Source organism: Crotalus tigris, unplaced genomic scaffold (assembly GCF_016545835.1).
Source record: "Crotalus tigris isolate CLP2741 ecotype Arizona unplaced genomic scaffold, ASM1654583v1 scf7180000017733.2605024, whole genome shotgun sequence".
NCBI classification, from domain to species: Eukaryota; Metazoa; Chordata; class Lepidosauria; order Squamata; family Viperidae; genus Crotalus; species Crotalus tigris.
The window spans coordinates 2,191,278-2,213,308 of NW_024096600.1; the positions used below are offsets into that span (position 1 = coordinate 2,191,278).

The 22,031-nt window shown below is 40.0% G+C and overlaps 1 protein-coding gene across 2 annotated transcripts; it reads right to left on the reverse strand.

Annotated features, from left to right (window-relative positions):
• Window positions 1-1,187: 1,187 nt before the first annotated feature.
• On the reverse strand, window positions 1,188-19,524 carry PRKRA (protein activator of interferon induced protein kinase EIF2AK2). Of its 2 annotated transcripts, XM_039339370.1 has the most exons (9): window positions 19,368-19,524; window positions 13,322-13,491; window positions 11,942-12,023; window positions 11,136-11,214; window positions 8,539-8,656; window positions 6,733-6,830; window positions 3,395-3,569; window positions 2,695-2,864; window positions 1,188-2,527 (listed from the first exon to the last, which is right to left on the reverse strand). In XM_039339370.1, exons 1-8 carry the CDS (start codon window positions 19,478-19,480, stop codon window positions 2,707-2,709), a joined length of 993 nt encoding a protein of 330 aa, XP_039195304.1. In that variant the 5' UTR covers window positions 19,481-19,524; the 3' UTR covers window positions 1,188-2,527; window positions 2,695-2,706. The 2 variants fall into 2 exon arrangements, with proteins under 2 accessions (XP_039195304.1, XP_039195305.1); XM_039339371.1 differs by lacking the exon at window positions 19,368-19,524 and having other exon boundaries at window positions 11,136-11,200; window positions 13,322-13,382.
• Window positions 19,525-22,031: the final 2,507 nt, after the last annotated feature.

The window sequence follows — 22,031 nt, forward strand, 5'->3', positions numbered from 1 at the left end:
TTTTGAGGTCCAAGCTGTAAGCATTTTCATGAAGACACCAAAATTCAGCCTCCTGCCTAAATTCAAGCAGTTTTATAGTTCATGAGTTATGAAATCTTAAAGAAATGCCAGCCTACATAAGTAACTTCAAGGAAATTAAGTCTACAGAGATCAGAAGCCATGCCCCTGGCTACTGAAATATGCAATCATTAAAAAAAAAGTTGGCAACTTTTCATAACATCCAGTAGAACATATGTTTAAGACATAATTCATAAGTGCTCCTTTCTCAGTATAATGTGATTGTAATCTAGTATACTGCTCTAACTGTATAAGAGGAGGCATGTCCAATCTCCAGCCCAACCACCAAATACAGCTGATGATGGTTCCTCATCCGGTCTGTAAGCCTTACCACAAAGGATGAACCAGAAACAAGATATTCTCCATCACTTTAAACCTTTAAAATCACTTTTATTATTTCAGTGAAGGATACGTTAAAGCTAAATTGACATACAAGACAATAATAGAGTGGTTAGGGTGTTAAATCTAGACTTAGGAGACTTGGATTCAGAGCCACCCTTAGTCATAGAAATTCATTGTGTGGGTTTGAGCTAGTGTACATTATCCCATGTATTTGCTTTAAGACAAGACGGGGGTATATATGAATTGTATGAGTGAATAGATGAATGATGGTCAACATGATTGGTAAGTATTACCATTCTGCCAGGCAATTTTTGCAAGCTAGTGCTTTACATTTGGCATTTTGGTGGAGGGATCTTAAGGCTTTTGGGTATGGGTGTTTTTCATATTGGCAGTTCCTGAGCAATGAAATGTGATTGTAAGGACAGGTATTTGTGTATCAAACAGCATGGAAGAGCAGAGAACTGGGAAGGCTGGTAAAACTCAATTGTGTGGAACACCAAGTGACAGATACAAAAAAGAAGCAAAGTGTAAGAAAGTGGAAGGCAGAAGGTGTGAATTGGAAGGGAAGGGCTGAGAGGAAGAGAAAGAGCAAATGCTGGGAATGGCAAGACACTATCAATGTGACAAACGTGTGGCGTTTCAATTCCAGTTGACGCACACTATTACTACTGTTATTACCTCCTTTTGTCGCTGTAACACATTACAACTTATCTGCTGCCATGCAGACACAGAATAGCATATGGAAGCAGAGGACTACAGTGGGAGACCTAGCAAGTTCAGTAAGGGGCTTGTTTGGCACCACTGTCATAGCTCCAGTGAAAGGTGAAGATATCAGCTGCTTATAGAAACTGCTGCCTGAGAAGAGAAAAATTGTAACTGTGTCTGTCTGCCCTTCAAGGCAGGCCAGGTTAGGAAAGCCACAAGAAATACTAAAACTCTGCTATAGATTTGGGATAACAAAAACTTGGAAGCCTGACAGCGTTTCCCTTCTCCTCCCTTATACCAAAGACTCAGTCTTCAGTCTCTTTGTTGCACTTTATTCCCCCCCCCCCCCCAAGGTTATCTGTGTGCTATTCTGAAGTCTGTTGCTCACTATAGACCAGGGGTAGGCAACCTCGGCTCTTTTATGACTCATGGACTTCAACTCCCAGCTATGCTGGCTCAGGAATTCTGGGAGTTGAAGTCCATGAGTCATAAAAGAGCCCAGGTTGCCTACCCGCTATAGACTACCATAATGGCAAAGGCTTGCCTGTGACTACGTGGTGCTTCAGTGAGTTCATCATATATATACAAGCCAAGGGACAGGGAACACTTCCCCCTCCGATTGTATGGGAGTGTATCTTCTGGAGTCAAAATGCTGAATGTTGGAGTTTGGCTGGTTTACAGTAGAAGGCAATGGGTTTAGCATAATAGAAAGATGAGCTAACTGAAGTGACCTTGGGCCAGATAGTGTCTCTATCTGCCTGTTATGGAGCTCTGGGGGATGATAATGGATGAAGAGGTAGGCCTTGCTGGTGACTTGTCTTCCTCTAATGGAGTCTGGAAGATCACTGCAACATTATTCTTCAGGAGAACCCTGAAGATGTTTTGTTTCACTGGGCTGGGAGGGACTGAATTCTTTGCATGCTGGGTTGTTTTATGGATGTCAATTTGATTTTTAAGAAACTAGTTAATTTATTTGGAGTTGGATTTTCAATTTTAATCTACTTTTAATAAGATGTTCTGAAACAATGAAGTTATGGTTTATGTTTTGCTTTGTGGTTTCTCTGTGAAATATCTAATTATTTTGACAAGGCAACATATTAACAAGGTAAGAAATAAATAAGGGAGAAGAATGAGCTGGACTTTCTGCTCCCAATGCATGGCATTCTGAAGGAACAAACTCCTTCCCTCCAGCTGAACACACTGCACTCTTCAGCAGGCTTGCCTCAAGCCAGACTTCCCCATCCCTGTACAAAATAGTATTAAGAAAGAAGGCATTGGATTCAAGGCTCCTTTTGGGAAACAGCTGCTCACACACTAATGATTACTTTGGTACTGAAGATACTGATTCATCAAACACTATAGAGTTGTAGGCTGTATGTCTCCTTCCTTGCTCGCAGCTTTGCAGGTTTCGATTTTCCTGATTCTAGTTTTCCAAAATAAATAAAACAAAAACATCTTAATAGGTTTAAGTTACACTTTCTTTATAATACAAATCATGAATGCAAAGGTTGTGATGTGACTTTAAAAACAGCCTCAATAATTTGGAAATTGTTCAATTTTAAGACAGGCAGAGTATACAAATATACCCACGTTCATTCTTTGTTATTTCCTCCCAGCTATGATTTTTAAATACTGTAGCGCATTGTGGGCTGAATCATTGTGGGCGTTGCTCCAGGAGATTCCTGTCCCGTGGCAAACTATGATTGGATTGGTTGAAAGTTCTACGAGGCTCTGGAATTGTCCATTCACACTCAACTCCTCTGAAATTATAGACACAAACGGGCGATAAGCAGAAAATCACTATCTTTGATCAAACAAAGCCTGGGAAAATTCTCTTTCCCAAATCTTCTGACCAGATCACCAAGTCATCAGAGATGTTGTCTTATTCTGAAGATTGAGGTAGAAACTATTCTTTTTATGAGGGTGGAGGTTTCCAAAACATTCTTTTTATCCTGTGCTAGCAATGAGACTCCATTATCTATATACATTTTTCTCATGCTGACCTTCTTACCCTCTTGAACTCTAATGCTAACCATGGTGATCCTCCTATGCTCTTGAAATCTAACAATAACTTTATGTAATGTTCTTAAAACTAGCTACAGAACAGTATCTGAGCCTTAAAAAACACAGCCAAAATATAGAAACTGATTCTCTGCTTGTAGTATACTTGAAGAAATATTCAGACTAAGTGTTGTAAAATAATTTCTGAATACATACCATCTGCTCTAGCAGTATTGAGAGAGAAAAGACGAAAGGAAGGAATGCATGCTTATAATTTACCAGGTCTTACCTACGTTCAAATATTTTATATTAAAACCTTGCTCCTCTGCAATTTCTCCAAGGAGCTGAATATAGTCTGTATTGGGGATATTGAGGGAGCTTATCTTCAACATAGTAATTTTTTCACCAGAAGAGTTCCTTAAGATATCCCATGTGCATCCCAAATTATGCATTTGTTCTTTTCCCTGAAACAAATGAAGGTTTAGATTTTGCCACACATTATAATATTACTTAGTATTTAGTCATGCAACCAATATTTTTAAAATTCTCTATTATTGAGCTGAGAACTTATGATGCAATGCTTTACGTTTTAATTAGAAAATGTGGAAATGCAAAGGCAGCATCTGTCTGTGACTCTTTAAAGCAGCCAAATTATGGTCTAGGATCATAAGGCGAGTAAGAGAAAGTTTTCACTGCAGCCCTGTGATCCTAGAGACCAATGATGATGGCGTTAATGGGTGGTAGAAGGTGCTGTATTCATACTCCTGGTAGTACCTCTTCTGGAATTCAAAACACTGCACAATTCTAAGAAGATACCAATCTTAGTTCTTAGTTTTCTCATGATACTGAGTTAATCATCAATTCCAAATGATGGCAGATTGAGGGAAATAGGAAAGAGAAAGGCTGTTTCAGGGCAAAGAAAGTTAGCTGCAGCAGTAACATTAGAGGAATCACCTAGTCAGTTTGGTGATAAACTGAAAGTTCTGATAGCTTTGGTGGATTTTCCTAAAAACTGCAGATATTTCAAGGGTTATGTTTTAGGAATTTACCTTTAAATAAAGTTAAACCAAATATCAAGACTATTTTATTTAGAGAACAGAATTTAGGCCAAGCTATTATTGAATATAATAATTATAATTTCCATTCTTGTTCCAACCCTTTTATTGTGCTTAGGTTGAGGCCGCAGATCAGAGACACACAACTTGCAAACTTCAGAAACTTCCACATACTGTTACCCATTTAAAAAGGGGTAATTTATGAACAGAGAGCAATTGTGCTATATATGTAAATAATATCCAACTGAGCTTTTATCCTGGCTGCAGACTTTTATATTTCAGTAATACAGACCTTAGCAGGCCTCGGAAAGATTGCACATGGATTCCATAGAAATGATAAGTTAAAAGTTCCTTGCAAATGAGCCAGTTCACACTGGATCCACATTAAAATGTAATCGTGCTTATACCCATTAAGACAGTTAACAGACTTTTTTTCATGATCCATTTCCTGAATGAGACAGTTTTGCTAATGGGCAAACATTCTGCTGTTTAGCAGTTCTGATCCTGAGATACAGCTAAAGCGAAAAAAGGATATAAATCTAATAAAAAACATAGTTTAACTCTTAAGAAAAATGCCTACGTCTTTTTAAAGCTATTTTCACTTTAATGTGCAGTTCCACCTTTGTTTTAAACTTGTTTTTCACTCTGCCTCTCTGGATAAAGAAATCCAGAATTTTGATTTTAACATTTCTCAAACAGTTGTCCAATACACTACAATTTTTGAAGCGAATAAGAGTTCTCATAGCAATTTATGACATGGCAGAATGTTCTTTCTTTTAAAACAAAAAAAAGCAGTGGTTTATAGTATTTCTAAAATATTACTTTGGACACCAAAACTAGGTTTTTTCCCATTCTCACCAAGGATGGTTGTTGGGTTTTAGGTTTTTTTTGGCTAAAATTTTTCCAATTTCTTTTTCTTTTATTATAATATTGTAAATCATGGTGGACTATGTTATTTAAAATCAAATGTCAATGCACTAATATTTAGAAAAATGATTAGGTATTACTAACATTCTATTACTTAAAAAGCTGAAAATGTTGAAAGTAAAACCTCTTACATTTTCAGAAAAGCAATAAAAGATGAATAGAACAAAGCAAAAACAAGTTCTGTTTTAATTAGCATTTCCATCAGCCTAAGTAGTAGTGGAGAAAACCTATTGTAAAGATAACAGCCATTTTTTTCCAGCACCTGAAGAGAAAACATTGCTTTCTCCAGTGCTTCAAGAAGGTAGCCAAATAAAGGAAAGGACAGCATTCTTGAACCTTTAATCATGTGCAGAACTGTAGTTTATCAAGCCTTATGTTGCTGTCAAAATAATGTACTGTAATTTATACCAAATAGTAATGCAGTTCATCATGGATACCAAATGGATAGGTGGGGTTTATTAGAACATATACTGTATTTTCCTGCGTATAAGGCGACTCAGCGTACAAGACGACCCCTGACTTCGGCGCCGATTTCCATGCCTAGAAAGTCATCGTATACGCAGGAAACTACCGTAATTTCCGGCATATAAGATGACCCCCGACTTCGGCGCCGATTTCCACGCCTTAGAAAGTCGTCTTATACACCGGAAAATACAGTATATAAAAAACCCTCATCTTCGTTGAGAGGATGAAAAGGAGCTGTGAATGTAATTAGTATGTATTTATTTAGTGTATGGTGAGTTATATTAGCCGGAAGTCCTTGATGCTAATACAGCAGCGGTTCTCAACCTATGGGTCGCGACCCCATTTGGGGTCGATCGACCATTTTACGGGGGTCGCCAAACAATGCGATCCGCCATTTCCCCCCCTCAGGGGGCACACCGCCGCACATGCGTGCCACGCCACGCATGCGCGGCATGTTTGTGTGACGGGGGTCGCCGTCACACAAACGTTGAGAAACACTGTAATACAGAGTAGTTATTTGGCTGTATATAATTATTGGAGAGATATAAAGACTTGGTTGACTGCATCTATTCACCCATATAAAACAGTTCTTGGGTAGTGAAGCCATGCAAAGAAAGGGGCTATCAGAGAATGGAAAAAGTAGGACCCACAAGTGTTTATAATGGGGTTCCAATGACTATAACTCAGCAACTCAGAAGACTTGATTGTATCCCTCTAATCCTCTCCAAACATTGCCACCAAATTGTCATTGTAGCAAACATAAGAAAGTTATGAAATGCATGGAAAAACTGCTATATTACTTGTGTTTGATTAATTTTAATCAGATGTATTTTTCTGCCCATACCTCTTCTGCCCAGTGTGTGGTAACATTGCCTACCACAGCCTACCAATCAAGGGCCAGGAAGAAGCCTTCTTCTGAAAAGAATTGTACCTCCTGATTTACAAATAATCGTAGCTTTTGGAGGGACCTGCAGGGTTCAATTCAATGCTTGCTTGCTCAGAAATAAATTATGCTCAATGGAAGTTATTCCCAAACTACTTTGTATAAAAATGTCATCCTTTACGTATTAGAAAAAGATGAGAAATGGAGACAGAAGATGATTATTAGAAATGAAGAAGACATTAATAAAGTTCAGTGATTAAAGCAGGTACTTTCTATTAAATTTAATGAATTACTTACTAAAGAAATTGTGATATTATCCTGACAAAAACTGTGGAATTTTTCAAGTAATTTCTCAGCAGCATTTCGCTTTGCTAATTTTTTAGATGTTCCCATACCTAGATAGTAAAGAAAAGGTAAAATTATTGAAGTAGATAAAAGAACTATTTTGGATTACAGTAGACAATTACATTCCAGAGTCAGGTAGGATTACATTTGGGGTATGCACATGCCTTTCAGTAGCCACAAATTTGAAATTCTCTTTGTATCTATTTTGTTCTGCACTTATTAACTTTAGCAATAGGCATCAACGGCTAACTCTGGTCCTCTCAGACCCCTTCTAACTAATGTCAGTATTGATTCATCAAATCATTATATGGATGAGAATACAGAACAGTGTGGAAGAATATAAGGAAGAGAGAGATGCTGCTGGCTTTGCTAACTTGGCTAAGGCTTCATTTGAACCTGCCTTACCACAGCAGGCTGACCACTTGGATGCAGTTTGAAGGTAAAGTCTCCATGGGAAAAGGACTAAAAGGAGCAGCAAATGCAGCTGATAAAATATAGACTTATTTGATGGCATCCTTTTAACCATATAAAAATGTTACAGGGATAAAGGCCTCTGCACAGATGAATTGCACCAATACATAGATAAATCATACCGAATCCTAATTTCTACTCTGTTTTATGAACTTAGAGACAGAGATCAACTGAAAAACAGATCAGTAATATGCTGCATGATATTAAACAAATAGCAAGGCAAATTAATGACAGAATGCTGGGAATAACCTCTCACCAAAATGGTGATAAGCTCCAATATTTGCTGAGAGCAAAACTTTGCTATATTCCTGATAATTTCTGGTAGGATATATATAGAAATAAGAGACAGGTACTTTGACTATCTGATTAGTCCTTGCAGGAAGACAGAAGCTTTGTGCACTAAGTACAGGAGAGGGGACAGGAAAAAGACACGCACTGCTGGCTTAACAGTCATATCAGAAGATAAATAAAAGCTCTCTAGGAATGTTATGAAATCTTCCCTCCATCAACATGCATATAATTTTACATTACTTTTATCAAGCAGCTACTGTACTGTTAGATTTTACTGGCCTGATATTTCTGGCAAACAAACTTTTGAAATACCAAAGAGAGAAAGGAAAAAAGCATTCAGTTTACAATGCTCAGAGGGTAACAGACCAGTGTTTTGATGTTCTATTGTATTGAAATGTGGCCAATGTAACTCAAAAAAATTGCCCTGATTTTATTTATTAGACCTATTAAATTTCCTCTAAGCAAGGGGAGATTAAGGAAACTTACCTCTAGTTTCTCGACTCAGTGGCATTTCATATAATAGGAAATATATGCCTGGAATCCTTCCCTCCCTCCCTCCTCTTCCAACTCCAATTGATCAGGGGGCAAAAACACAGTAGTAGTAATTCAATAGATCAGGGGTATACTGTTTTTTTTTAAAAAAAATTATCTACCTTTGCTTTAAAAAAATCATGAATTAGGATATTCCACAAGAATATAGATAAGGGACATTAGACTTTCCAGTGTACAGGCATTGGTATGTATAAAAACGTCCTGGTAGGTCTAAAAAAAAAATAAATCACTATTTCTCCCTGCCTTATTGTATGTGCAGCCATGTGTCCAGAAGTACTTTTAATTCAAAGTATTTATAACCAGGCTTCCGAGTGAAATATCTGACAAGACCATTTATCAAACAAAATTATATAAACATGAAAAAGTATGAAACAATAGAAACAACCAATTCATCGTTTTTAATCCTGTGCTAAATTCAAGTCATTTTGGAAAAGAATGACGTACCTGTTTCTACAAATGTTTCAATTCTGCAAGTCATTACAAACTCCCTCTTATGAGGTGGCCCAGTCTCCTGGGCCAGTGAATATTCAGGTAATCTCCAACCCTTCCTCATAGCCAGTTCCTTGAAGCGGGAAAAAATACAGAGAAGACTGTTTAGAATCAGCTTTAAAAGAATACCTGCACTTCAGAAGTTTCCCATCCAGCACAGGAAACAAACCCCCAATGTTAATTACAGTAAATCCTCTGTTAAACAGACCTCAGTTTCACTGACTTTGAATATAATGGTGAAAATAGTGGGGTTCTCTTTTATTTGGGGGAAGCAATCTAGACAGTGCGTACAATTTTTGCTAAGATTTGGACGTGCTTCTGAGTTCCAGGTGAGAGCAGAAAGGTACTAAGATGACTTTGTGGCATTTGCACAAGCTTTGTGTGTGAATTCATGGAAAAGGGAGGGAGCCAATGCATCGGGAAGATTGGGCAACACATTTAGGCAATGATTGAATTGAGAAAAGGGGGCTGGAAAGACTCAGTGGGCAAGCGATGGTCTTCCCAAAAGAGGGAAGGGCAGAAGATGCTAGGAAGATCAACAAGGCAGGCCAGTGGTTAGACGCTGCAGCAGTGGCAATTTTTCCTGCCCTGGCTCTTGCCCCAATCAACACTTCTTTAGTAACGAAGCAATTGGAGCCAAAAGCTGCTTTCAATAGTCCCTAAGGCTGAGGATGAGATCGCTAAAAGTAAATCCTAAACTTCCACAAGAATTTGGTGGGTAAGTAAGTAAGGGCAAAAAATGTCCACTCAAATACAGCCACTTTTCTATCACTGGTGCTTTGCCTCTTGATCAGGAATTCCAAGGATTTTTTTTTTAAATTTTCATGACCTAAGAAATTATCTTCACAAGTGCCTGTATTCAACTTGTGAAAAGGGAAAGAGAAAAAGAGGGGCATTTGTATTTAACTGACACCCTCACTTGAACAGCCGGTTAAATCAAAATTTCAATTAAATAGTGCTTCTGGCTCCGAAATGCATCTAAAATCTGGGATAAAATAGCCTTTACCCATACTGCAATTACAAAGGAAACAGGAGGATGGAGTAGACACTCAAGCTCTTTGTAAGCTTCCCATCAACACTGTCAATGTGAACTAAAGAAAAATGTGGAGGAATTTTACATTTAAACCAATTTTGGAGAAAAGCAAGGTATTACACCTGGGCAGGAAAAACCAAAGGTACAAGTGCAGATTAGGCAAAACCTGGCTCAAAAACAGGAACTGAGCCAGCAATGTGCAGCAGCAGTCCAAAAATGCTAATACAATCCTTGGCTGTATAAACAGAGGCATAGAATCAAGATCATGTGAAATAATAGTACTGCTTTATAAATCCTACCTGGAGGTAGGATCATACCTGCAATACTGCATCCAATTTTGGTCACCACATTACAAAAAAGATGTTGTGAGTTTAGGAAAAGTGCAAAGATGATTAAGGGCCTGGAGACAAAAACGTATGAAGAATTGTTGCAGGAATTGGGTATGGGGTGACATGATAGCAGTAATCCAGTATTTGAGGGGCTGCCACAAAGAAGGGATCAACTTATTTTCCAAAGCACCAGAAGGCAGGACAAGAAACAATGGATAGAAACTAATCAAGGATAGAAACCTAGAATTAAAGAGAAACTTCCTAACAGTGAGGACAATTAATCAATGGAACAGCTTGTCTCCAGAGGTTGTAGGTGCTTCATCACTGGAGGTTTTTAAAGAAAAGATGGGGCAGCCACCTATCTGAAATGGTATAGGGTCTCCTGCTTCAGCAAGGGGTTGGACTAAAAGACCTCCAAGGTCCCTTCCAGCTCTATTCTAATATTTCTACAGAAGAAAATGTCTTTATATCATCCTTCAAAGAGAAAGATTTTCTGTTTTTGGCAGAAATATGGTAGTCCTCAACTTGCAACCATTTGCTTACCAACCAAAGTTACAATGGCACTGATAAAAAATGACTTAGTTTGATCCTTGCACTTTCACAACCATCACAGCATCCCAATGGACATGATTGGAATATGGGTACTTGGTAACCACTATGTATTTAGGACTGTTGCAGCATCCCAAGGTCATGTGATTGGGTTGATTCAGAACCTTCCCAGCCGGTTCCTGATAAGCAAAGTCCATGGGGGGAAACTGAATTTGCTTAATGACTGCATGATTCACTTAGCAACCACAGTGATTCACTTAACAATGATGGCAAAAAGGTTGTAAAATTGGGTGTGACTCGCTTAACAACCATCTTACTGGTCCCAATTGGGATCGTAAGCCGAGGACTACCTGTTATCAGTAGTTTCATTTTCCTTTTTCTCTTCACTTATTTTTGTTATCACCAACTTCACTTTATGTTGCATTCTTTCCTGAGGGGGATATGAACAGTCTTCCCTCATTCACGCAACCTGTTCCTGACTACCTGCCATTAGTCTGCCATCAGAAAATAAAAAGGAGGGGGAAAAAAAGTTTTGTAAATCTGGTTTGTAACTGTAATTTAGGATTCCTTGAACTTTTTAAAACATAAAAATATAATACATATCAAATTAGCAAAATAGCGTTAAGGTCATTATAACTCACTTGCAATGATCCAATCGGATTGGTCTGTTTCTGTGCTTGATTGATAGGTTCAGGGATTGTATGGTCTGGCATAGAAATACTAAAATGAACATAGTAAACTTAAAATGGACACTTTAGAAAGTACTGTTATACATGTATTATAATGCCAAATGTCCTGGATTTTTCACAGGAATTGTTATCCCATTTTTTTTCCTGTTTTTTTTTTTCATTAGTTTGATAAGTAGATCCTGAAGTAAGCAATGGATATCTATTCTCTAATATTACCTTTAACTTTCTGATGCCCTTTTTTTCTTTCTCTTTCATTCTCGGATATCCTCTTCCCAGCATATTTGATAAAGTATAATAGCTTTCTACAGGTCTCAGACAATACTAATTCCGAAAACTACATTTCACAGTAATTATGGAATTCCCACCTGTTCATGCCTAATCAGATTTTCATGACGTCATCAACTTTTTGAGAGTTAGAGTCATAAATATGATAAAAATTCTGACAAGATCTAAAATGCCAGAAAAGATTTCAGTGTATCATCTAACTCCTAACAGAGACATGTGAGATGCTGTTATATAATACTTTGTTTCTTCCAATACCTTTTCAAAATAAGTGACACTGTCCAGCCTCCCCTATTCAGGAATATCTAGTACTATTTATAAAAATGTGAGAACTTCCTCTATCAACATATGAAGATCAGGGATCCAGTGAGCAGGATGGAGAAGGTGAAACAGGGCTAGCAGAGGCAATTCTCACTGTGAATTAGCTAACTGCCTGCTCAATGGTATTCCATCACAATGCTCAACATCAAACTTACCAGACATTTGGACTGCTTTTCAAAATATTCAGTGCAGCTTCAGCAGCTCTGTGTTTTGCAATCTTTTTGCTGCGACCCTCTCCTGAAGCAATAAAAACAAAAATATATCTCTGTACAAAGCAGAGTAACAATAAAGATCTCAATATCTGAATTTCAAGCAATAGTTTTCTGTTACTATTTTGTCTGGGAAAGGAAAAAAAGAGGGGCTTATAGTTAGCAATCATCATGCACTGAAATAAATTCATTTTTCAAAATATTAAAATGTAAATTCACTACCCTGATCCTACAGAAACCTGGCCAATTTACTTTTTTCCAAGGGAACAAAATGGCCAATCACATTTGGCAGTATAAATAAGGCTCTGAAAAAAACACACAGAATTTGTATCTATATAGTGTTTTATTAGTTCTAAGGCTACATCAAAAGTGATTAAGCTAGGAAGGACAAGAGGATATCAGGATAAACCTCGGCCCTTTGGGCTCTGAAATTGAATTAAAGGGAACAGAATGGAAATAGGAAGAAAGAGAAATGTTTGAACTAAGGAGAATGGAAGGAAATATATGCAGGTGAGGGAGGAATGCCCCTCTATAGCACAACATTAGCTGCTGCCTGGAAGATAGTGGTGATGGGATGAACCTTTGAGAAAGTAGGACAGGATTCATCCTTTAAACCAGTGTTTCTCAACTTTGGCAACTCAAAGATGGGTGGACTTCAATTCCCAGAATTCCTCAGCAAGCCATAGCTGGCTAGGGAATTCTGGGAGTTGAAGTCCACTCATCTTCGATTTGCCAAGGTCGAGAAACTGTTCTAAATCACACTCTGTTACATTTTTAAATGACTGCCTTCCACACAGATTAGAACAGTTTTGGGGAGAGATGGCCTTGGAAAGATATTTATGCCATGAGATCCACTCTTTCCTCCATATCCCCTATCCCCAACATTATCTCTAAATTTAATCATTTGTCTTCTGACCCCATTTTCTTCCATATAAATATTATCTGCTTCCTTAAGAACAAAGAGAATGGTAACCTTATATTTTTTTTCAGCAAAAATACAATATAAACATTGTATATAAACACTGGAGCATTCTCAAACCCCTCCAATTTTGATATCCTAATCATGAACCATTCTATTTGTTTTCATAGGTGCACAACATATGGCTCTGTAAATTTTGCTAAAGCACAACTTTTATCAATTCCAGCCAGCAAGGCCAATTCCGTAGCCGAAATTCAGTAGCATCTGTTATTTCGGACTCACTGGGAGCCACAAGTTATGAGGAGACAATATGCTAAACAGAAGAAACACTTCATTTTTTTTTTCAGAGAAACACTACATGCAATGAATCAAAGAAATACATTTTAATACATTACATTTTCACAAACCTGTTGCAATGATGTCACCTATGATGACTTTATACGTGAAAATGGGCATATGTACTTCTCCCTCGGCTTTTTCAAATTCATATTCAGGATTAAGGTGAGCTTTTGTGCCATATTCAAGCAATAGCTGAATCGGTGTTTTGTTTGGTTTGGCTGCAATAATTTCCTCCAAGCTGTTCAACAAATGATTAAGAATATGTAAGAAAATGAAAAATATTTAAGAATTAGTTTTTCTTTTGAAAATAACTTCTCAATTTTTCATTCATGACATTTAGAGATTAGAACCCAGAAAATGTAAAGTATGCTTCTGTGATTATACTTTTAATTCATACAAATGTGTACAATGGGAAAATAAAAAGGAATGTCATCTTATTTGTCATTTAGCTTAGTAAATATCAGCTATATTTGGATATGATCCCAGAAGTATGAGAAGAGAAAGTGCAAATTAGCTGTAATGTAGAAAGACAACTTAATTTGTTTATCACATTTTTTGTACCACCCATTCTCCTTCAGAGAGCTGCAATGTGTAAGGTACATATATCTACACTATATTGTATTCACGCTTCAATTTAATGTTGCCTTAAGCAATAAATTCGTCTTAATTAGGGCTGCACAGCAATCTAGATCAGTGGTTCTCAACCTTTCTAATGCCGCGACCCCATAATACAGTTCCCCATGTTGTGGTGACCCCCAACCACTTATACATCACCGGGTGCCAGGGGCGTGGCCAAAGAAAAGGGGGAAAAATGGCGGACAGCCTTGTTTGGCGACCCCCGTGAAATGGTCGTTCGACCCCAAATGGGGTCCCGACCCACAGGTTGAGAACCACTGATCTAGATTCAGAAAGGAAAAGACCATTTGGAGAGTGCATAGGTACATGCCTTAATCTCTCAGAATTTCCTTAAACTAACTGCATCTTTTCCTGGGCCTGCATAGTTACACTACATGAGCATAGAAAAAGGCATCATGTTTTAAGGAAATGCAGACATTATTATATGCACATTCACACATCTATCAAATAACTTATCTTTTTTGAGTCTACATCAGGGGTCCCCAACCCCTGGTCTGTGGACCAGCACTGGGCCAGAAACCAGGCCACGCAAACAAGCAAAGCTCCATCCGTGGGATGCAGGCAGCACATGAAACCATGCCCCCTCTGGTTCATGGAAAAACCTCTCTCTACAGAACAGATCCCTGGTATCCAAAATCCCTACATCACATTAATTTCATTTCATTTTCTCATGCACTTATTTATAAACATAACTTTTCTACCCATAACATTTTGATGTTCATCAGGTATTACAAAATTGGGATGGTCAAACCAGAGAGTTTGTTGAAGAACTATGACATCTGCCATTCACATTTTTATAAAAAAAGAATGTTTGGAGTGGGTAATAAGGATTAAGTCAATTTCTCTTGTATCATCCTCCTCCATCTAGGCTCAAGAAATTATTTGCTTCCTTAAAGAAAACATTTAGAGTCTCCCAATGTCTCATTTTCCTCAACCATGAACTTTCTCCCTAGTGATGGCTCCTTCTAGTTATTCTGAAATCTTTTATTGAAAGTTGGACCATAAGAAAGGCTGAGCGCTGAAGAATTGAGGCCTTTGAACTATGGTGCTGGAGAAGACTCCTGCGAGTCCCTTGGACTGCAAGGCATTCAAACAGATAAGTCTTAGAAGAGATCAACCCTGACTGCTCTTTAGAAGGCCAGATCCTGAAGTTGAAACTCAAATACTTTGGCCACCTAATGAGAAGGAAGGACTCACTGGAGAAGAGCCTAATGCTGAGAAAGATTGAGGGCAATAGAAGAAGGGGATGACAGAGAACGAGGTGGCTGGATGAAGTCACTGAAGCAGTAGGCGTGAGCTTAAATGGACTCCAGGCGATGGTAGAGGACAGGAAGGCCTGGAGGAACGTTGTCCATGGGGTCGAGATGGGTTGGACACGACTTCGCAACTAACAACAACAACTGCATATAGTATTTGTATGGGGATGCAATGGCTCAGTGGTTAAAGACGCTGAGCTTACAGCCCATGTTCAAGACCTGAGCACCGCACGACCGGGTGAGCACCTGTTACTTGTCCAAGCTCCTGCCTACTTAGCAGTTCGAAAGCATACAAATGCGAGTGGATAAATAGGTACCACTTTGGTGAGAAAGTAACAGCGTTCCATGATCATGCTTATAATCATGCCCTGAAAGTGTCTTCAGAAAACACTGGCTCCCTTGACTAAGAAACGTAGATGAGTACTGCCCTCTAGAATCGGACACAACTGGACAGAGGAAACCTTTACCTTTACTTCTATTATCTATATGCCGCTCATTTTACTCACTTTATTTCATGTATATCCCATTTTTATTATTTTTATAAATAACTCAAGGCAGCAAACATCCTACACACCTTCCTCCTCCTATTTTCCCTACAACAACCCTGTGAGGTGGGTTGGGTTGAGAGAGAGAGTGAATGGCCCAAAGTCACATAGCTGGCATTGCTGAAGGCTTTGAGTGGCTAACAATCAGAAACATCATTGGCAAAAAAAAAAAAACCCTCTGCATAAATAAACTGTAATAAATAGTAATAAAATTTTAACTGATTCATAATGGTTTTTTTTTTTTAAAGTCTCATGTCCACCAATGCATTCCAACATTCAAAGCATGCCTTTCTGCTGGGCTTGAAGGAAAAGTTTTTAACTAAAGAAGGAAGAGCATGGAGGAAAACAAGAACTTAGCTCAGAAAAAAAGGAGTAGGGAGGAAAAAGAAATAATTGAGATTGCCCCACTTTGGGTCTCCAATATAAGAGGATGAGAAAGAAAAACACTGTCAGGATTTTAAGATATACATTCAGATTTGTATATACTGAGTCACTAAAAATGGGGATGGGTGTATTAAGCTGGCTATACAGTAATTCCTCAATGGTTAATGCTACACTTTGGTCAAATTCCCTGAATTAAAGCTGAAAGTCTTCACTCACATCCTGAGGGTTTCATTTCAAATTCAGTATGGTGATGTATAGAGAGGCCAAATGCCAAAAAGCATATGAAGGTGAATATATGTGTCCTGGGATAATATTGCCAAATCCAATCTGGGTCAGTCATTGGGACCAGAGGTTTTATATCATTTATCATTATCCCAAAATATTCTGAACCTGGCTGTAGCTTACAACCTAAATCAAAAGAATTTTAGTATTTCTCCTGGTGCCTGCTTCCTGGCCTAGCCTACTTAGAAAAGCTGACATACACAGAACATAGGACTTGTCTGCAGTGTAAAGCAGTCAAAATCTTTATATGGGTTGATGCACTGGAGCTTAAATTCTACACAAAGTCTTCTGATCATTCTGAATTAATGTTTACTTATCCATTCTCTTAATATCTTTGGGACATCGCTGAGCTCAGACTGCTACCTCCCAATCACTATGATAGATGATCTTCTCTTATCAACAAGACCCATCAGAAATAGAAACATAGCATTTCCTAAACATTTAAAAAAAAAATTTAAAAATCAGATTTGCTCTGAATGCTATTAATTTTTAAATTAATAAATAATAAAATAAAATTTAAACACACCAGCTACGCATAAACATGCATTAAATCCCATGTATGGTTATTTAAAAGTAAATCTCAAATCCAATGGAACTTCTCTATAAGTTGCACAAAGCAATTCCACAGACCCAGGGAAAGGACAAAACTCTTTAAGAAACAGCCATCATTTTCCTTCACCCACTGTTTTAGTTTTTTACCTCTATTAAAAAAAAACACACACACATACAATTGCTCCTAATGGTTGTAAATAAAGTATGACATGGTACACTTTCAATTTCTAAAGACGACTTTGCGTTTTTCAGAAACTGTCAATTAAAATATTGAAAAGCATTTTTTTTATTTAGTCATAAACAAAATGGCAGTTTTATGGGTCTCAACCTTGCATGTGTTCAGCTGAGGCACTTCTATATGAAAAGATGCTCTGACATCTTAAAAACATATGGGTAGTTCAGAGAAAAATGCATTCAGCCATGGAAGAATATTGTGCATGGAAGCTGCATCTACCTTGCATGCAAATATTCATTAGCTATTCCCCACAGAATTAAAAGAAAATATCACATGCGAAGAGTATTGCCTATTCTCCCCCAACTGAAATCAAAACTTGCAGCTGGTACAACAGTCATTGGTCTTATTTGAGACAGCAATTAATCTGCATATAAGTGGAAGGTTGGAGAACTGTCCCTGTGTTGCAGCTGGAACAATCTGGAGCTTAACATGCTTAAAACTGTAGAGATGAGAGTGGATTTCAGGAGTCCTTCTATTCTACCACCTCTTTACTGTATCAAACAGTACAATATCGGCAGTAGCATCCTTCAAGTTGTGTTCTATAATCTTCCAGGATTTGAAATGGACACCTCACATTAGAACCATTAGGTACAACAAAGAATGTTCTTGCATCAACCCAGGAAGTTCAGACTGGCCCAGGAGCTGTTGATACAGTTTTATAGAGGAAATATTGAGTCTATAGCACTTGTACTTCCACAACTTGTCTTGTCATCCAAACAGGATACAGACTCCAGCAGATAGTACACACTCCAGCAGATAGTTAGCACTGCAGAAAAAACAACTGCAATCAGCCTGCCTTCCATATAGAAGACCTTTATATTGTGGTGGTGGTGCAGTGGTTAGAATGCAGTATTGCAGGCTAATTCTGCCAACTGCCAGGAGTTTGATTCTGACTGGCTCAAGGTTGACTCAGCTTTCCATCCTTCCAGGATCGGTAAAATGAGGATTGTTGAGGGCAATATGCTGACTCTGTAAAACCGTTAGAGAGAACTGTAGAGCACTATGAAGCAGTATATAAGTCTTACTGCTATTGTGCAGGTCAGAAGGAGGGCTGAGAACCTATTTATAGACCTTTCACATCCTGGACATAAACTGTTTCAACTCTTTGCCTTGGGACACTGCTACTGTATATGAAATTGCATACTAAACAACTAGACACAGGGACAGTTTTTTTTTTCCCCTCGTCCCATCACTCTGCTTAATTCTCACAATACTGTCTTATGTCTAAATATATTTACTCATGTATGGCTGTAGTATTATTACCCTTAACTTTACTATTCCCTTTTATTGATATCATGATTCTTACTACTCTGTTGTTTTGCACATATGCTAACAGCTTCTGCATTAGAGACAAATTCCTTGTGTGTCTAATCACACTTGGCCAAATATTCTATTTTCTACTATTTTCTCTTTTCTATTCTCTCTTCTCTCTCCCCCCTCTCTTCCCCTTCCATGTTATTCTATTAACCCCAAGACCAAATTTTAACAAAAGTATTTAAGTTGAATCCATTACCCTTTCAGCTATGTAATGCTACTGAGCTAACCTTAATTAACTTTGAAAAACTAGACAGGATTAGATTCAGTTGGTCCTCGGATGAGAAACCATCAGAAAATTTCAAGGACCTAAACATGACTTGGAAGCCAACACGGACCCCAGAAGGGGCAAGAGCAAGCCATTTCCGTCCTGTTGCCATGAAAACCATGTGGACGTCTACATTAAGTCACAAATCGAAGGAACCCATAGAGCTGCTCAACACTTAAGCAGAGCTCTTGCAAGGAGTCAAGGAAGAGGTTGCGTTTTTTTCCCCCAACCTTGCTTAGAGCCAAAACCGGGAACCTTCGACAAGGAAGCCCTCTTTTCCTGCCTTCAAATTGCGCCAGATTTTTTTTTTTTTCATTTCTAGTCTTCGTACTTTTTCCAGCAGTTGGGTCCCCACCATCTCGGAAGTTTCCGGGGGAGATACGCCTATTCTGGGGGGCCGCGACATGTAAATGCAAGCAGCTCGGCATCTGTGGCTCCGGGCCTGGGAAGGGTGCCAGCCGCACGCGCCGCCTTTAAAAGGCGACACCTACCCCACCTCACCACACACACAAACACACCCCAAGAAGCTCCACGGCGCCCGCAACCCCTTCCCTCTTCGCGGTGTAAATTCCCGGGCGTTTTTTTTTTTTTCTCACGGACTGCTTATGGCGGCGCCTCCACCCGCCCCGCGCGCCGTCTAACCTGGCGAGTTTCGGCTTTGCTCTCGGCGAGTTCCGCTGCCCGGACAATTCCTCCGGCGTTAAGGGCGCGCAAGGAAGAGACGCAGCCACGCTACCCCCAACCAGCGCCTCCATCTCCCCCTGGCCAGAGCAACCTCCTCTTTGCCCGCCCACCCACTTAATGGAACTCACGTGGTTCCGGTGAGTCACGTGAGGAGGAGCCCGAAGCCGGCGGGCTCTCGTTCCATGCTCTCGGCGATTTTTGTTGTTTGGGCTCTATCGCGCTCGGTTTGAATGACATTTTCCAAATCCCGGTTAATGGGCCAAATCCTGCCCCATCTGGGCTAAGATGGGGCAGGATTGGCCCATTAACCGTGGTTTCGAAGATGTCTCGTTATAGCATGTGCTTCCGAAAGAGCAATGGTTGCGTTGCAATGTCATCAGACGCTTGTTATTCCGCCTGTCATGGCTGACGCCGAGCGCTCGTGCTAGAAGCAGCAAAAAGAAAAATTACTAACGCTTGACAATTACCTTCAAGTGAAAAATGAGATGTTGGTTTTGTTTCCGTTTTGAAATGATGAGGAAAAAAATAACATTTGCCATGAAATTCAAATGCCGATGCTCTCCAGTTTCCTCCATTGTGAATAAAAATGAATTTTTTTTACTGTAACTCTTTAATATTGAAAGTTGGAAGCCTTACTTAACTCCAGCTAAACTGGAGAAAGCCTATATAACAACTCTGTGCTATAGATTATGCTGAGGAAAAGAGTAACTTATTAGAAAACTAGTCTTGCTCAGTACATGTAGTCCTTGACTTAAAACAATTTAGTGACCAGTTACAATGAACTTGAAAAAAGTGACTTATGATTTTCACACTTAACAACTGTTGCAGCACCTCCCTGTGGTCATGTGATTAAAATTCAGACATTTGACAATTGACTCTCATTTATGAGAGTTGTGTTTTGGGTCATGCGGTCCCCTTTTGCGACCTTCTGACAGGCAAAGTCAATGGGGAAGCCAGATTCACTTAGCAACTGTGTTACTAACATAATAACTGCAGTGATTCGCTTAACAACTGTGACAAGAAAACTTGTAAAATGGGCAAAGTTCACTTAACTGTCTCGCTTAGCAATAGAAACTTTGCACTCAGTTGTGGTTCTAAGTCAAGGACTACCTGTATTAACACTGCATTTTAGCCTAAATAGTGGTTTACAACATATTACAATATGGTTCATTAATATCATAAATGCAATTTGGGTCTTGTGTCAGAAAAATATGAATATAACTTACTACCTGAGATGTAGTAGCTTTAAAAGTAATTTTAAAGTTTGTTTCTCCATCCATCCATCCATCCACTATAGTGGATATAAAAAGTCTACTTTTTAACACTCCTGTTAAAATGCCAGTTTTTTGAGACATAAAAAAATCAAACCAAGATAAATCACTTCAAATTTTTTCCACCTTTAATATAACTTATAAGCCAGTGGTGACAAACCTTTTAGAGATCGAGTGCCCAAACTGCAACCCAAAACCCACTTATGTATTGCCGGGTGCCGGGTGGGTGTGGCTCGCTGGGTGGCGTGGCTATGGTAGTCATGGTAGATTGGGTGGGCGTGGCCAGGGTGGGCGTGGCCAGCTCAATTTTGCTCCTGGGGAGGGATGCCTATGGGGGCTGGGCAGGGTTGGGGGAGATCCAGGGGGTCTCTGGCAGGTGGGGCAATGGGCAGGAGGGCGTCTTGCTTAGCTGATGGCTTGGTGGGGAAGGGGGCAGTTACACCCCCTTCCAAACACTGCCGTCTCCCTCCCTCCAGGCTGGGGTTGATCAGATTCCCCCCATGGGCAGCTCTGTCCCATCCCCAGCCAGCCCTCCTCCTCCCATCCTCCTCCTGCGGGCAAACTGTGGCTTACTGAGCCAGGCAGTGCCTCTCCCTGCCTGCATCCTCAGGCAGAGGAGATGGGCAGCTGCAGCTCTCACTCCCCTCCGGCCTCCATCTGCCCAAGGCCCGAGCTCAATGTGCCTGGCTGGCTGGCGACAGGCTGGAGAGTGCAGGATGATGGAAGCTGCCCTGGGATGAGGGGTGGGTGCTCCCGATGTCTGCAAGGGAAGAAGTAGCATGAAGGCTCCGTGCCCAGTTCAGCCCACCCCCTGCATGGCACGGAAAGTGAGGCAGCAGCCCCATGTGTGTCCAACCCAACCCTTGCAGAGTGCCGTTCTGTTGCTTCCCCTCCACCCGCTGCACGGATCCCGCTGCCGCTGCTACTTGGAAAAGGCCTCTGTCGCCCGGAAAAGCTGTGGGGGGAGCTCAAAAAGGCCTATACCGCCCAGAACGGGCCGCTGGGATGCTGCAAAAAGGCCTCTGCTGCCCGGATCGGCCGTGGGGGGGGGCACAAAATCACTCTGCGTGCATAGATCCGGACAGCAGAGGTCTTCTCCAGGCCTCCAGAGCCCGGATCGGGCTGCAGGGGTGCCGCAAAAATCGCTCTGGAGGCTTACCTGGACTCATGCTGGCAGCTGCCTCCACCATCCAGCCCTGATCCGCCCAGCTCTTGCAGCTGCTCCCTGACTCCCAGTGCAGAGATAAAGAGAGCGAGAGCACACATGGAGAGACAGAGGAGTGCAGCTTGGTCCTGCCTCCCTCTGGGGCGATGGCATGCATGCCCACAGGGACGGCTCTGCATGCCACCT